The 16,842-nt window shown below is 40.9% G+C and overlaps 2 protein-coding genes across 3 annotated transcripts in view; one reads left to right on the forward strand and one right to left on the reverse strand.

Moving 5' to 3' along the window:
* The window catches only part of LOC143361311 (furin-like protease 1), a 318,740-nt gene that overhangs the window by 173,644 nt on the left and 128,254 nt on the right, over nucleotides 1-16,842 (reverse strand). The window lies entirely within an intron of this gene.
* Nucleotides 7,167-8,842, forward strand: LOC143361726 (uncharacterized). Its single transcript, XM_076801327.1, has 5 exons — nucleotides 7,167-7,288; nucleotides 7,361-7,423; nucleotides 7,848-8,004; nucleotides 8,058-8,123; nucleotides 8,510-8,842. The coding sequence occupies exons 1-5, from the start codon at nucleotides 7,167-7,169 to the stop codon at nucleotides 8,837-8,839; spliced, it is 738 nt and encodes a 245-aa protein (XP_076657442.1). The 3' UTR covers nucleotides 8,840-8,842.

A 16,842-nucleotide genomic window follows, 5' to 3' on the forward strand; every position in this document is an offset into this window, starting at 1 on the left:
AATCCGTATTTCTCCGTTCTTCTTCCAGAAGGTTTATAATCGAAAGCTGCCTCCGTAAAAGGCGATCGCGTGGTCAAATAATTGTTTAATACGTTGAAAAATTCCTGTGGAGATAACAGCATATTCTGATCATATATTATTAGAACATTACAAAATCCTTTAATTCCTGAAACTGTTGAATTATTTCTGCACGTGAGAAATACAAATTTTTATGAATGTATAGAAAAAGATAGATAAGAAGCAATTAAATAATTGATGAACACATAAACGCTTTCCTGGACCTACACAATTAAAAGTGTTGTATGATATACTGCTGTTCTTTATGCAAAATGAAAATTGTTGATACCGATCGCAAGAAACAATTCTTCTTCTTCTGTAACAATCTTCATAATTTCAAGACAGTAATCTTTTAATGTGTCTATCGTTTTAAATAGCACAACTTGTCTTTGTTATAAGTGCATAAAATCAGCAGTCTAGTAATAGATAATGATTTATATAAAAATATTATTTCATTGCTTGGGACTAGACTGCGGATGTTTACGCACTTTTCTAGAAAAATTGTAAGACAGTGAACTCGGATAGAATCTTATTTTCAGTGGCAGCATCCTTTGGAGGTCTACGATAAATAGAAATCTTGTAAAATTCTGTCGAATTTTATATTCTAGCCAGAAATACCATAAAAGCCATAAATGCAGAAAAAGATGTGCAGTCTACTCGGCGCCTAATGGGTTATTAGCCTCGGGTTTTGTATGAATTATGAAAGTCATGGGACGCTCCTCGATCAAGGAGTGTGCGGATCATGTTGAAGGACGCGATCGAAAGCAAAAACGATGGGGAATTCAGTAATAAAATTCGGTGGACGTATCCGAGCGGTGTATTTTGGGTATTCAGGAAGTTGCCACAATTTCTGAACGGTCCACGAACTATTCCCAAGGTGGTACGCCCCTGACAGAAGCTACCTGTTGATTTAACCGAGCCAGCCAGGTAACCGAGCTACCTTACGAGGTATAAGTTACGGTTGGGGCCGACGTATACTTTTATTCGTCGCCGTTTTCGTCCTCTGCCGCAGCCGCTCCGCTCCGCGCCGACGCGAGTTTATGCTATACTTAAACGGATCTCTTTACGCCATCGATCATAAAGACACCTCGTGATTATCCTGTCCGAGACTGTATTCGGGTGAGTAAAAACCCTGGCCCTGTGATTTACCTCATTTTAGACCGCCATTCTGCACTGAATTCGCTCATAAACGATCGCCTCTTCTTGCCGCAGTAAATACGTGATAATACTTTCAATATCGTGGAATATTTCAAATAATTAACTGTACGGAAATTCAATTTTTCTTACATCTAAAATAATAATTGTCTTCTTAAAATTTACCAAAAATAAAAAAATTGATTTGAATGAATACTGTTGATCATAAAAGTAATGGTAATTATTTACCCAAAATATTTTGATCAAAATTTTATATACCGCATGATTTCTGAAACACTGTCAAGGATTACGATACATTTTCTCGTTCGCTTTCTATTAGTTGTTTCGGACTAAATTCTACATCAATACGGCTAGAATGTATTGGAAAGTTTCTACTACGTGAATGGCCTACCATCAAATGACCTTTCAGCAGATCGCACGTTCTCCGCTACGAAATGCGTGCATCAAATGTCATCCTTGCATTAATCGAGATTCCAATCCTCTCGATTATTAGAGTTCTTAACCAGGAGCGTGTTATCAAGGTGTTCCTAAGCCCTAGGCACTTCAGTGACTGGTAAGTTCTTCTTTCGTGTAAATTGTAATTTTCTACATTGGCAATCCTCTTGAAGTCAAACTGAACTGGACTAACTATTCTCCTTCCTTATTAAATATTAGCTTTTATGGTGAAAAATGGAAGTTCCAGTAACTCAAATTGATCAAAACGATAAAACATAAATAGCATCTTCAGCTTGAATGTTATCGTGTAGAACGCAAACGCAAACGCAAACGTTGAAAGTTCAACATTGTGGTAAAAATATTTTCATTACGGCACGCTGAAGAGTAAATAACACCTACAGAATGCGTTATTAATAGCAACCACGGTTGACACGGATTACCGATCATAAATTCGGTTTACAAAAAGATGTCGGATGGGAATGTTCATTCGGGACTGTAGGCGATAGTTATTATAGTTTCGCGTAAATCCGATGTCGGGACAGCCGGGAACGTCCATTTTGAAGTTTGAAATATTCAGTAGCAAGCGGGAACTCTTCTTTATCCCATTGTGATGGCCTTTATCGTCCGACCGCATCGGCCGAACTACGTTACGGTGCTCGCGTTTGGCCAATGACAATTTTATCTTGATAAAAGCTTCGTCAAAAAGCGTGAATCGTAGAATATTCTACTGCCTCGAAATGCACCGGATCCCCTTCCCAACTCCCGTGAGAAGTCCGGGATGCCCGGCACGTTTGGGACTGACTAAACAAAAACAAACAAAAATAGCATTCCTCCCGGGTTACGCGCGGAACACAACTGTATTCCAACACAGTCCACTAATTGCTTTTTAATGCCAACCGTGATGCCGCGGGGCGAGATGGAAATTTTCAAATTAGTTAAATCTCTACGTTACGAATTCATCTTGTGAACGTAGATGACTCAAAAGTGAAGTAATACGCTGCCATTTTGTCGTGAACGGTGAATGCCAGGGACAAATGGAACAGGAAAAAGTTGCACTGTTTTTTATGAGTTATGTAATAGTGTGTAGAAGCTTTTTCTATTCACATTATTTTTCAAGAACTGAAGTTGGCCTTCAATTTTTTTTTTGTAATGGAATGCTATAAATTTTGTTTACGTTATATGGAAACGTGTACGAAAGCGAATTCAGTGATCATTCGATCACCTTCGGAGACCCACCAGGTCAGAATGGAGGTTATATTGAACACGGCGCGTAATCGTCTGAACGAGAAATGCCGATAAGTACGTCATTCGTCGTGTTTTAATGTTAGAAGTGATGAAAGTATTACTCATGGAGTAAGGAAACAATATCATAGAGTTAGAATTTTTCCTTATTGCATGCTGCGCGTGTTGCAAGCACTAAGCGTTTCAGACACTGATAAACAATACTCGCGCGCGCGCGCGCGCGCCCCTATGAACGATATTGCGCAATCGATAACGAATCAGAGCGTGTTAATGTTTATTTCGAGAGTCCCGGCGAGCATGATTGGTGACTTCGAAATTTCCATTGATCCGCGGGACTCGAGCACGACCTCATCGGTTCGGTCCGGATTATCCGGCCCACCCTTCGTTCGTCATTTGTATCCGAGCGCTATCGTTTAATCGTCTGTGCTCACTGGAAGCTGCATTGATGAGAATTTCAGTCGGACTTCGATAACGAGAAGAGAATCGGATGGGCAATTAATCAAACACCAATTAAGAGACCGATCGCTATTTGTCAAAACGTATACTCGATGAGTTCGATCGATCCGAGACGCAGCAATAAAAAAACAAAATGAAACTGGTACAATAACCACCCTCGATTCGTCTCATATCCTTCGGAAATCTTCGAAAGTCTGACGGAACCTGTGTCTCGAAATAATTTACTAAATTTCGATATTGTCGATCTCAATCTCAATCTGTTTATTGCAAATTTCACTTTCGTTTCATTCAAGTTATGATTCTGTAGGAAATTAGAAGAAATTGAAACTATTTGCCATATTCCAAATGTTTCTTCCACTTCTGATCTTGGATATCATTCTGTCGCATGCAAATGAACTTTGGCCCACGCTTTCATATCATATAAAATAATACATCCCATTCCATTTAGAAAATTGGCTAGTATTATAAATAAAACTCTGGCTAGTATTCCCACGAATACTCTGTATGAAGTATAGATTGCTCACATTTGGTAAAATATTTTATCGTATCTCGTGCACCAGCAAATTTTATAAATATACAAGCATCCGCAGTTTATATTCGAACCATATTTCTGGCTTATAAAACAGCGAATTAGAAAGTTTAGACGACACCGTGCACAGAAACCAGCAACGAGCACGAAGCGGCAAACTTATGTTGCTTCTTTCGGGAGAGTAAATTCTGAAAGTATTTTTAAATTTCGCGGATTGTAAAAATCAGGGAATTAAACGAGCCGCAAGAACTTTCGGCAATCTTCTACCGCGACATTATTCAGGTGTTTTATCGCGTGAGCTTTTCCACATCTATGCGGTGGCCGAGCAAGAACTGGAAGAAAAAAGAAAACTGAAGATTAGAGAGATAGAGAGAGAGAGAGAGAGAGAGAGGATACGCGATATGTGTGCAGATATCAACGGTTTGCCACTATTTTTCTCGCGGCTGTGTCTTTCTCCCGTTCCTCGTTGCTTGTTCTTCCGGCTCATTAATTTCCAATTTAACATCTTGTATACTAACAGAAATCGCTCCTTATTTCCGAAAATATTTAATCATTAATACCGTTGTATCACGAGCCGATTTAATATTCTAATAATATCGTGCTAATACTCTGCCAGACGATATTACATTATATCGCCACTGAATTACCCGAAAATGCAGCCTGTTAATCATCATAATGAATTCAATCGATTGGAGACACTGTGGTACGCTTCTTTGTAATCATTCCGTGACACGTAATTTTGGTATTCCGTTCTCTATTGGTTTCGTGATCAATTAGATCGTCATAATGGGCATTAATATTAAATAATTGGTAATTACATACCCCAAATACAATGGAGCGTATTAATTATGTCAGGCCCATTGAATTTGTATAATGTCCGATGGATTCCATGACACCTTCCGAATTGTTCTTACCTGAAACAATAAACGTTGATGGTTATTTCAAATAGAAAGCCATTAAAATAATATATTCGACACAATATATATTAGGAGGATATTAGGAGATGCCTTAAATCACGCATGAAAATGAAAAAGTATGCAATGACGAATATGATCCTCGGAAGGTACGGACGTCGCCATTTTATTACAGGGTTGTAAAAAAAATTATTAGAATATTTTGAATACAGGCTGCTTTACCGAAAACTGTAAAAGAATACGTGTTTCCTGTTCAACGATCGGTACAGAACTGAAGGCAGAACAAATTCTTTGCAAATAATTGATTACTTATGGGTACCCCTAATATTTAGCGGTGCTAACGAAGTCTCTAAATCGCAGGAACAAGAGGCTAAGGAGAGGCCAAGCCGCGATGCCACCACGCGGAAAAATAAACACGGTGACGATAAGTTGGCCGAAAGTTTCACGCGCCATCAAAGCCGCGAAGTTTCTCAAGTTCTCGCCGCGCCGTTTCCAAAACGGTTTTGCGCGGAAAAACCGGGTGGGAAAAAACGAACAAAGCGAAAGCGCGCGGAACGGGACGCAGGGTTTGAGGTTGCCGTGGGCAACGGCGCGAAAGGAAACGTTTCGCTCGCGTTTTTCAAACTTTCCGCTTACTTTTTTCCTCGGCCCGCGGCCGGGGTGTCTTTCGTTCGCGTCTTTTTATTCCGGGTTTTTGCGCGACACGCGACACTGATTTACCTAAGATTCCGTCGCCGCTATGACGACGCTATGTTATACGAGCATTGAGCTTCAGCCAGCGACTCGCGAAATCAGATTCCCGCGTTCAGGATCGACGATGCGTTCGGGCTTCGAAACGACGCGACGCGACGCGACGCGCACAAATGAAGTTTCTCGCCGGGCTGCGCTCGGCGAAATCTGAACGGAGATACCGACTTATTTCATCTCGACTTGTACCGAATTGCTCGCGCCACCGGTCGTACGGTGTCGAACTTTTATCGAATTTTATAGCTGCTTTTACTCGTGAGCGGTAAGTTATCCTTTCGATGTGCGAAAATATTCAATTCCGATACTGGGAAAATTCTGATGTCGTTCCACGAGATTGTACCGTGTCCTCGTGTACTTTTTTCTCGGTTCAATCCCGTCTCCGCGAGTTATATCATTCTTCCGTGTGGTCTAAAACTTTTGCACGGATTACATGGATTTTTTAAATAATTCTGATAATACTTAATGGCTCTAATTTTTCGCCGAGCCTTACAATTCTTTTGTAAATTCTATTTTTCTCATAGTTTCGTAGTCATACAATGATTTCGTAGGCCCCACAATGCCGGTCCAATTTTGAAAAAGGTATTCCTTTTCGAAGGGTGTGCTTTATAGAATATACAATGTACGAGATATAAATTACTTTACGAGGATATTTGGAATTGAACAAAAGCGATGGTTGGCCTACGTTTTTCCCGGGACTGTATACCTGCTCCGGTTTTTCCCCTTTATTTTGCAAACAATCACGGTAGGTACGTTCCGGTCGCATTCTCGGCAAAGTGCAAGTGTAGGAAAAGAATAGCGGTGGAGGGTCACGAAGAGATTTTTTCGCGAGACCGTGGAAAAGAATGTTTCGGCGTATCTATCGGTCGCCCGGCGCTTTCGTGGGAAGCCAGCGACGCGACGCGACGCGATTCGACGACGAGAAGGAACGCCGAGGTTGGAAAATCGAGGAAACGTCGATCAACCGAAAAACGCTTGCGGATTGCCGCGGGATCGCTTGGAAATGAGCCCCGTTTCCTTCGGCATCGTTGCATTCCTCAATTTCTCCATTTCGCTCCTCGCCTTTTTCACCCGTTCCCGTTCCATTTGTCTTCCTTCTTTCTTTTCCTCGGTTTTATTGGAGCTCACGGCTTCCTTTATATTTCGTTCCTTTGCCGCTACGGAAATTTCGCGGTTCGATGAGAGATAAAGCTCGCCCAGTGGCTTCGAGGGAAAGGAATTGTTGTGGTGTAGGTGTTGCTCGACGGGAAGAGGCTTTCATTCGTTTCTCCGGGTGGTTGTGTCGATATCGCGTGCCCCCTCAAGGACAGAGTCCACAACTAACCGTCCGATCAAGGCCAATCCTCGAAACGAGTCACCTCATATACCACAGATGCGAGATATTGCCGCCGGTAACGAACCCGAACCCGCTTCCTGCTGAGATCTTCTTCCGATTTTATTGCGATGGTCACAGAGATCCCAGTGCTTTCGAAATACCTCATGCCTTTCTATCTATCCCTTTAATCCTCGATTGAAAACCTGGCTCTTTCAAAATGTACCAAACTGTTCGTCCTCCGACTGGACGCCCGAGGTTTTAGCTACGGCACGACTGAACGCGGAGAGCGCAAAAACATTAGTGCCGAAATCGGTATTTGATGCTGTGTTTACTTGTGAAAAATGTGGCGCCGGTATTCACTCCGAATATAGTCGCACGTTATGCCAAAACTGCGCAAGAAATTCTCGTAATTTCTTTAGTTAGTTCTAGTAATGTAGATCTGTATGTTGACTACAATTAGAATTTTATTTCCCTTATTTTCTATGTAACTCGATAATATGTTTTCGTTTGAAGAAAATGTCGAGCCGTAGACGTCTTAGAAAAGAAGATTAGGGTACAGCGAAAGGCAATTCACCGGTTAGGGGTTAGATTTGACGGTACTTTCGCTTATTTTATCATTTTAAAATGCTATTGATGAGAGTCAGCGAGGTACCGAACCCCGAACTTTATAGCACCTTTTGCCGAGGATTCGGACAATTTTTCTTGCACCGCCGACGACCATAGTTAATCCCCTAAAATCATCTGGCTAGCACGCGCGCTTCCGGAGACAATAGGACTTTGTCAGGCACTCGAGGATACTTGGGTCCCCTACCCTGGGCCTAACGGTACCTCCTGACCATCCTCACTCCGCATTATTATCAAGGGTACCTTCCACCTTCTCTTCGGCCATACTAGCCTGTATACTTCGGAGGGACAGTGTCCCCTAAGACCAGAAAGAATTCCAATTGGACAAACGACATCGCCTCCCACTTTCCGATTTCGTATATAAGGACAATTTTAGATTGAAGGTAGACTTTCCACCAAAGGAGACCAAGAGGATCAAATATTCGTTTCGTGGCGTTCACTCTGGACTCTTCGGGACGACCGAAATTCGAATCCTGAATACAAGTTCCGGATTTCGACCAGCAGGACTACCGTGGAATCCGACGCGTCTTGACGTAGGCATCAGCGACACTCGACGGTTCGTGTCATTGTGCAACACGAACAAAAGGACTTCAACGGCACCCACACAGACATCGCCAACCTGCGTGGCACTTTTCTTACCAGCGCTAACAAAGTACGTACAATCGATTCGAACACATTGCTGAATAAACTTGACAGTATTCAAACATTACTTGCGAGCTACATCTCAAATTAATATTTGATTCTGACACAAACGTTTCCGAATTATGTAATTGTAAAAACCGACTGGTACGTCTATCGTACAAAGTAAACCAACCGGAAAGTTACCCCCAGCTCAGACTGCAATTACTTTTTATTCTTAGCTGCTTAGACCACCCCTAAGTTCAATTTTCTTAATAATTCTTTTGTATTGATAATCGAAAATTGATGATACTGTATGTAAAAATACTATAAACTTGAAGATTGAGACATTCTTTTTACGACGACACCGCATAGATTGAAATTAGCAGCCGCATTTAATTTTGGATTTTTTTTTTCCAGCTGGAATCGCATTCAGGCAACGATCCCGACGAATCCACTTCTGACCCAAGTGATCGCGACACGAACGTTCGCGATACCACCGATCTGAACAAGACGATGCAACCGGCTGTTCGTTACCAACTACCCTCGGCTGCAGCGTCCGCGATTCTGACTATCGCGATTTTGACGCTCACGACTGCAATGATCGTGACTGTGATAATCGCGATTGTAACGATTATAATACTGATCGTCGCGATTCTGACGATCGCGATTATTACGCTTCCGACTTTGTCGGCCGGGATTATGACGATCGGGACTCCGACAATCGCGACTCTGGCGATGGCGGCGTAGCATTAGGTTCACAGAGGGTCGGCCATTCTAAAGTTCGGCGTAGCTCGCATACTTTTCCTGCTCTTGTACGACTTGTGCACCACACATGGCATATTTATGTACCCCTCTTCGTATGTAATTCGTTTGACACATTTGTGACCACGCGTATGTATATGTATATCGGCTACTTGTATATAATAAATAGACCGATTGTATATAATTTATGACAAAAATCGGTAGGCGTATTTTAAGACGGTAAAAGTATTAGAAAAATTTTAAAATGCTGTTTAATAGTAATTTTCTATTTCACTCGAGTTTGTTGCAATTTAGGTAGAAAATTTGTATTTTGCATAAAGATCTGATAATAAATTTAAGTTTACATAAATTGAGAGGAATACAATTTCTGGAATCTGTGGTGTCTGTTCCTTCTTCCTTTAGACGGCGCGCATAATAATAATAATTGTAGCGTATAAAGGAACATCGATTTTTTAAAAATATTTTTTAGTTGAATGAGCTGTTCCTAAGGAATTTTGCATTGGTCTTCGATTGTTAAAATTTCCTTAGAACACAGTATTTGTTTCGTGACTGCCGAAAAAAGGACTATATGGTAGAATTAACGACAATATCAAATGGAATAATAGTCATCGAAATTATATTTTTAACTGTGCGTGTCCTTCAATAGCTTCGATAACAATGTGCTTTGCTCGTTGAATGCAACTGCATTCGAATCGCGCCGGCAGAAGTCGAAAGAATTATTTTCGTTCGATTTCCTCGCGTAATCTTTCCTTTCCCCAACATAATTCTCTGTCTATTTATGCTCCTTCTATTTCACCTCGGCCACGTTCGGTCCATTTCACTTCCTTCCCTTATCTCCACTAAATTTTCCCATGAACTTCTCCGGCCAGGCTGTTTTTATTCCGGATTTCTCAACCCGAGAAACCAGTTGCAAATCTTCGATGAGATTCGTTTCGCGTTAAAACTGTTTCCTTCTCCAATTTGTGAGAAATCGACTGATGAAAATTGTACATCGACAAACCACTGTAAAGCTGTCGTTTAGACAGAAGAAAAGAAAAACATCTGTTTTACTTGTAGTTCCCAAATGGGAGCATTTTTCCCATAAATTTAACTAAGCAGTGTATTGACTAAAAGGAAATGTGATAGCAGATAAAACAGAAATTACACCTCGTACTGGAAAAATAAAATAACAAACTATTTTCGAGTACCTTAAAGTGGACATTGTACAGTCGAATTTATTTCTGCGATTTCGTAAGAAAAAATGTGAAGTCAGTGTCGTTTATAATTGTCGAGCTATATTTCTTTTAGCACTGTCGTTATTTTCCAATCTGTAAAGTGAGTTTAAACGATAAAGTTCGCATACTCTAGCACAAAAGAAATATTTGGAGAATATACATACATAGTTCAGCCTACCGCACCGATGTGTTTTCTTTATACACGCATTCTCTTCCTTCCTGTTGTATTTAACACGTACGCGTTGCAATGGCGCATGCAAAGATCATATAATATAATGAAATCAAACAGAAGCAAACAACAATCTGTGTGAGAACACAATAACAACATTCGCGACATAACATTAATAGTTACAGGTTAAATAATTATTAGCATTTTTAGTGGCACCCCATCAAGCCCCAACGGTTCACTTAAGGGTTGAAAGCAAGAAACGAAGGACCGATATGAATTTATAGCAACAATACAATTGTATTATCCGACGACTGTTTATCAATTTCAAAATCACGCATTGAAACAATATTATACAAATTTTAATCACCTATGTTTAAACGAAAAAAAGTTTCTTCTTCGAAAAGAAAACAGATTAATGGCACAAACGAGGCATTTATTGGAGGCACATTGTATATTTAATGTTTTCTCTGTTTTATAAAGAAAAGAATTTGTGCGTAGCGAGCTACAGAGAAGTTTAATTCGTCCAACGCGTCGTTTAAAGTGTCGGTATTATTCATACGTGGTTGACGGAGCAATTAACATGTTAATCAAGCTCCACGGGCCACCGTTAATACTTTTTTCTTAATTAAACTCGTAAAAGTCATTACTCTTCGGCGAGCCGGCATTAAATTTCTGAGCGCATTCCGTTCGAAAGTTTGTGCAACTTTCTAACTCGGATATCTAATTTCGCAGCTGATGCGCCCGAGATTAATTAGAATTTTTACGGTGGCCGTGGCAGACTCGAGGGGGATGGCCGTGTTACGGAGTTAAGGGGAAGCATCGGGTGTGGTTTGTTTTCACCGGCCTCTGGCATGATTTTAGGGGCATCGGGAAGAAAAATGGCGGCTCATGGGTCGCAGGGTAGATACGAAATGCCGCGAAAATTGCTCGCGACGAAGAGGGTCGGCGAGGGGACGCGAGGGGGCCGCACGCCAACAGGAAGAAGCGACAAACCAGACGAATAGGAAAAAAATGAAAGTCTCGAAAGGAACGGGACGAGAGAAATTGCTGACGATACCAGCGAGATGAGAACACGTTGCGAGTAACAATGGCTAGGGGAAAAACTAAATGAAGAAAACCGTGGCAACCAACATCTACCGGGAACTAATTAAACGGATATCACGTGTCCAACGAAATATTACCTGAAATCGTGTGTGCGTGCAGTTTTTCACTACGGAAAAAGAATCGATTAACCAACGAGGAGATACACCTACCTACTTAAATGAATTTATTGCGTGCATCTCCCCGAATGTATCATCCTTCCAATGTATTTAGGTATAGTCGCGTCAGCGTTTGCGGTATCAGCGACCACTGTTACAATTACATTGTGTTACAGACATGCACGAGGTAAATCCGAAAAGAAAAATCCGAACGAAGCAAGAAGCGCAGAAGGACGAACAAATGCTTGTGATCCATTTCGGAAAAATGTTCGAAGAACACCGTAAAAGGAACACAGTTCGAAGGTGTTACATTCAGCTCCTCTGGGCGTTCCATTTTCCAAGAGCCACGCGACAAAACAACCATCACGATGAGAAAGAGAATCCGAAGAGAGAAAAGTCTGGCCGAAGAAAAGGATTCTAAAGGATGAGCGAAGGGCGGCGATTAATTTCGGCCCAACGTTTGTGGAACAGCATTAATGGAACTGTCTGTTCGTACGTCAGCAAATACGCAACGCGGTGTGGAGCCGCTTGTCACCTAAAACGAGGTCCATTTTCGTGGCAACCGGGACACGGGGCCGGGGGAAAAAAGAGGGCTCTGTCCTGAATTTACATGGACGGATTCAGCGACTGTCCGGATCAATTGGACAGCAACGGGTATTATTCGGTGTACGGACGGTTCAGGAATTCGCTCCGAAATCCATAAATCTCAGCCCGTGCTCGTCCGTGTGTGCTACACTGCCGTTTTTGTCGTCGCGCGACCTCTGTCAACCGTGGTGGACCCCCGTTTTCTCGATTTCACCCCTCCTGCCCAGACACTATAATCTTTCGCCTCTTTCCTGTGTCACGCCCTCCTTTTCTCTCTCTCTCTCTCTCTCTCTCTCTCTCTCTCTCTCTCTCTCTCTCCCTCTCTCCCTCTCTCGTTCTCTTTCCCTCTCCACCTCTATTCTTTCCGTGTCGCGACGATAGGGCGACGATAATCGATTGCTTCTTTTCGGAAATATTGTTCGAGGGTCGCGAAATTGAAGGAAAATCCTTAAACGCTGGTGCCTCGACCCCGATGCGCATTCTATCATCTCCGATACGGTCGGACGGTTTTATCTTTTATACTTTTGCGGGCTCGCACGCGACACTGGATTTCGCGAGCAATTTAAATATAGTTTTTTTTTTCCTTTCTTTTTTAGCTGTTTGGTTGGATATGGTCGGGCTAAACCGTCCCGGCCAACGGTTTGAAAACAATAAAATTTCGTTGGACCCATCGCATGCCGTGACGAAAAAAACTCGGGACACCTATTTGGATCTTTACTATCCTAATGTTTTATCTGCGAAATGTTTGTGGTCTATTCGAATTCTTGTTTTTTTTTTTAAATAACTGCAAAGAAGATAAGTCGAGCAACTTTTTCGCTACACGTCATAATAGTCGTAAAGTATTGCGCGTTTACTGTAGAGATGGTAAGCAAAATACAGGCCGTTTTTTCGATTTTTCACTTGAAACTTGACCTGTATAATCTAGAGAGTCATACCAATTTACAATGTTAGTAATATTTCTGTAAGTATTGTACAATATATTTATTATAATAAACAAACTATTTTATGGTACGTGTTCAAATACTTTCGTGAGTCACTGTACATATAAATATATAAACTGTCTTACTGTCTTTGCCAGCAGTGTGTTTGTCGAAATTCCATACTGGCAGCGTGTGGCAAAACAGGGAAAACATTCCGTGTGACTTTTCTTCCGAAAAGCAAGCTCTAGCAGTGGAATCGGTGTTCGACAACGTGTTAAGCAGCCAGTTGAACGATGTCTCCGCGAAACAAAATTGTACGGAATGATGGAAACGAAAGACTCTCTCGGAATTACGTTCGACTCCGACTACACGGACAGAAGTTGAACAGCGCTCTGTTTCAGTTTGCACGTTCCGCGGATATCCGTCGTCAAATACTCGCCGGAAATGGGGAAACCAGGTGTTCGCCTGCTTCGACGGAGAGCATCGACGAAAAACACGGGATTTAATCTAATAATCCGCAGAAACCAGCGCTCGGCGACAATACGCCCTCTCGTACGAATCTGTGAACGTCGCAAATGCACCGTCCTCCGTAAGCATCTAGCCTCTCACGGGAATTAAAACTTTTAATATGTCACTTAAATCAACGAATCTCTTTTTCCATTTTTTCACTCGAATTTTGTAACAAATACTCCCACAATTCAAAGAGAATTTCGTAAACCCTCCAGATCCGTAATTACTAGGCTGTGGATCTTTATGCAAAATAAAAATCCGATGCTCCAGTTTAGAGTACCAAGAATGCTATAAACGAAAAAAATCTACAATTTAACCCTTCGAAGACGACGATGGATCAGAAATTTGCTTCTGTATAGTCGACGATGATTCAGACCTTTTAATATTTTCCCTAGTCATCTTCAAATTCTAGAAAACGAACAATAGCTGATAATCCCTAATATTTTCTTCCGAGCTAGTACGGCGTAGTGATGTCAAGCCCGAAGGGTTGATCATGAAAAAGGTGTGGCAAAGTAAAACTTTTAGTTTCACTTTAAATACTTTCTTTCGAACAAAAAATAACCAGGATCCGAAGAATCTATTCGATTTTCTATTTCTCTGTTTCTAGGGCATTTTTCTGTGGCATAAACACGAAACGATCCGCAGCGTAATCATTGGTGAAGTCAAGACGAGAATGGCATCGGGGAAAGTAATAAAACGGAATATCGCGTGACACGCGGACCGATGAAAACGGCTACTATTTAATCTTGAATCCGTATAGCAGTCGCATGGTTTTATCGATACGTATGGTATGTACGGTCCGTCGCCTCGTTGCGACGGAAAATATTGTAGGCAACCGAAACATGGTTTGTCCGATAGTTGGTTTGATAGACGCCAATAAGCTAGAATGTGCACAGTGCGGCAGTGTTCAGCTGGAAAACCGTTTCACGGTTGTCAAAATTGTTTACACGACGAGAAAGTGTAGCTGTTGCTTTGGTTTGCCGTGACACATTTCAGAGGATTTTTCAGCTATTTCTGCGAATCAATTCTTTTTTTCTCTGCTGTCGCTCGTAGATGTGGTTAGCCGTTTGCCAACGAGTACGGTCGCGATGCACTGTATATTATTACATTTTATCACCCACGTACGTTAAGACGTGTACCGATTACTACAGATACATTTTCTGCGACTTCGATGTTTATGATTCAGACAGATGAATTTGTTACTTTGAAAATTTCTGGACAGATTCTGTCAATCCTTTAAATCAGGGATGCGCATTTTTGTCCGAATCGAGACACAAAGAGTAGAAGGGGAAGAAGAAGAATCGCGATTCAACAAATGTTAATATACAATTTGAATATATTGCGGGGAATGCTGTGAAAAAGGGAGCCAAACTTTGTTCACTGTGCAAAAATCTAAGACTACCGGGGAGAAGAGAGTCGGTTAATCGATGAAATGAAATTCCGTGAAATAAAGGGGACAAGGCGAGACACGGAAGAGCACAGAAAGCTCATGGCGACACAGGACAATGCGCACGGTGTTTTGAAAATGTTCGACGACACGAGAAACTTCGGTTCCCGTCGTTTGTTGATCCACGCCGTGCTCGCATTTTGATGCACGATGTACCAGCGCTAATTACGGATTACCGGGGCTCCTGTGTCATGGAATTGCGCGGTCGGCTGCGGAAACGCCGTTAAATGTAGCGGAATTCTAAATGCACGCGACGAATTTTACGTTCTGTTAAGTTCCCCACGAGCGATCCGCGTTTCCTACATCCTGCGTGCCCGTTCCTCGCGAACACTCGACACGGGCACGTCCCATCTGTAATCGTGTAATCGTGCGCTTTTTGCCGCGGACAACGAGCATCTAATTCAAGCGGGCTAATTAGGAGGCTGAAACAAAATAGGACCAGAGCGATATCCGCTCGAACTACAGCACTTAATTCGAACCATTATCCAGTTAAACGGGTATTCACTTTTCAAGCTTCGAAAAATAGGTCATTTTCGGACATTTCTTTTTAATCTTGCTTGCGACCGAGCGTCGTGGGAGAACTTTTTTCTGTTCCTCTCTTCTTTCGTAATATCCAAAAATATACAAAAGAACATGATCACCTGTTCATCAATGTTTTATTTTTTCCCTCTTCTTTACCCACTTATCTTTAAAAGAAAACAACTTTGAATTTGCGTTGAACACTTTCGTCGAAAAATAAACAAACTTTTGGGTCAATTTAATTGAGTCAACTTTTGGGTCGATTTCAATTAAATTTTTAGAATGTACACTTGTGATTAGAATGTGAGAAGGACCTACACCATTTTCTTCATAATTCGGACCAAATGCAATTTTTCCAAAATTTTCGTGTTCAGTCAGTAAACAAATTCTATTAGCATTTCAGTGAAATTCCAGTCGTTTCAGCTCACTTTAAAAAAAGTTATTATGCTTTAAAGGGCATACGACGCCTTTTTTTACCAGAGACATTTTTACAATTAGTCACGCACTGTATCTCTAACGTAGAAATAATTAGCTCAGTGAAAGCGATAGCGATAGTTTTCTAGTCGATGAAGATATCGAATGAAACAAATCACATTGAGAAACTAATGTATATAAATTTGTATTCGTATCATTTTTTCCATTATACTGTGACTACAATTTCCTTAAAATATTTTCGATAACTTTAAATCACGATGTATGTAAAAATTGATGTAAAAGATTCCAATAGATATACGGTAATGGAGATTTAATATGTCCTATGTGAAATACGCGTACAGAACACAAAGTTATTTTTAACGATAGCAATGAAAAAGATGTTATTTTTATATTCACAAAAGGTTTCAGTTATCGTCCCTGGTAGAATCGTTTATATCTGATAACGTAGAAAAATATGGCAACGCTGGACAGAAGCAATCTATGGTTTTTCCGCGGGCTTTTAAATTTTTAACCAGAAAAAAAAGTAATTTTGAAAAAAAATAGAAAAAAATTTACTATCCTGCTGAAAACAAATGGCCTCCGCGAAAGGAAAGATTTTGTTACTTCAAATTGATTTTATTCTTCAATTGTGCATTTTCATGTTCCTATTATTTATTTTATAACTTCACAAAAATATCCGATGGACTAAGAACGTATCTGTAAATTCTAGTAAAAAATAATACCGCGCTAAGACATAAATAATTTCATTTTCAGGAAATTTGTATAGAAATTCATTAAATCCTGGTTACATATCGTTTCAATAATGTAGAGAAATAATAAACTTCGCGAATCTGTTTACTTTGACATTATTGAAACACCGTAGCCGCAGAAGTCTATTCTTTGATGCGAGCCACGCGTGTCAGAACGAGCCCAAAATGGTTGATAAATTAATAATACCAAACCGAATCTGTAACAAACTTGATATTGTTCGAAGGATCGTCACAGCGTTTT

This window comes from Halictus rubicundus, chromosome 1, assembly GCF_050948215.1.
Source record: "Halictus rubicundus isolate RS-2024b chromosome 1, iyHalRubi1_principal, whole genome shotgun sequence".
NCBI classification, from domain to species: domain Eukaryota; kingdom Metazoa; phylum Arthropoda; class Insecta; order Hymenoptera; family Halictidae; genus Halictus; species Halictus rubicundus.

Excerpts from the sequence above, each read along its gene's own strand:
- LOC143361726 (XM_076801327.1), top strand. The coding sequence starts at position 7,167 with ATGCTGTGTTTACTTGTGAAAAATGTGGCGCCGGTATTCACTCCGAAT. Across the intron at positions 7,424-7,847 it reads CAGCGAAAGGCAATTCACCG|ATTGAAGGTAGACTTTCCAC; the intron begins GTTAGGGGTTAG and ends GGACAATTTTAG. Across the intron at positions 8,005-8,057 it reads GGAATCCGACGCGTCTTGAC|GACTTCAACGGCACCCACAC; the intron begins GTAGGCATCAGC and ends CACGAACAAAAG.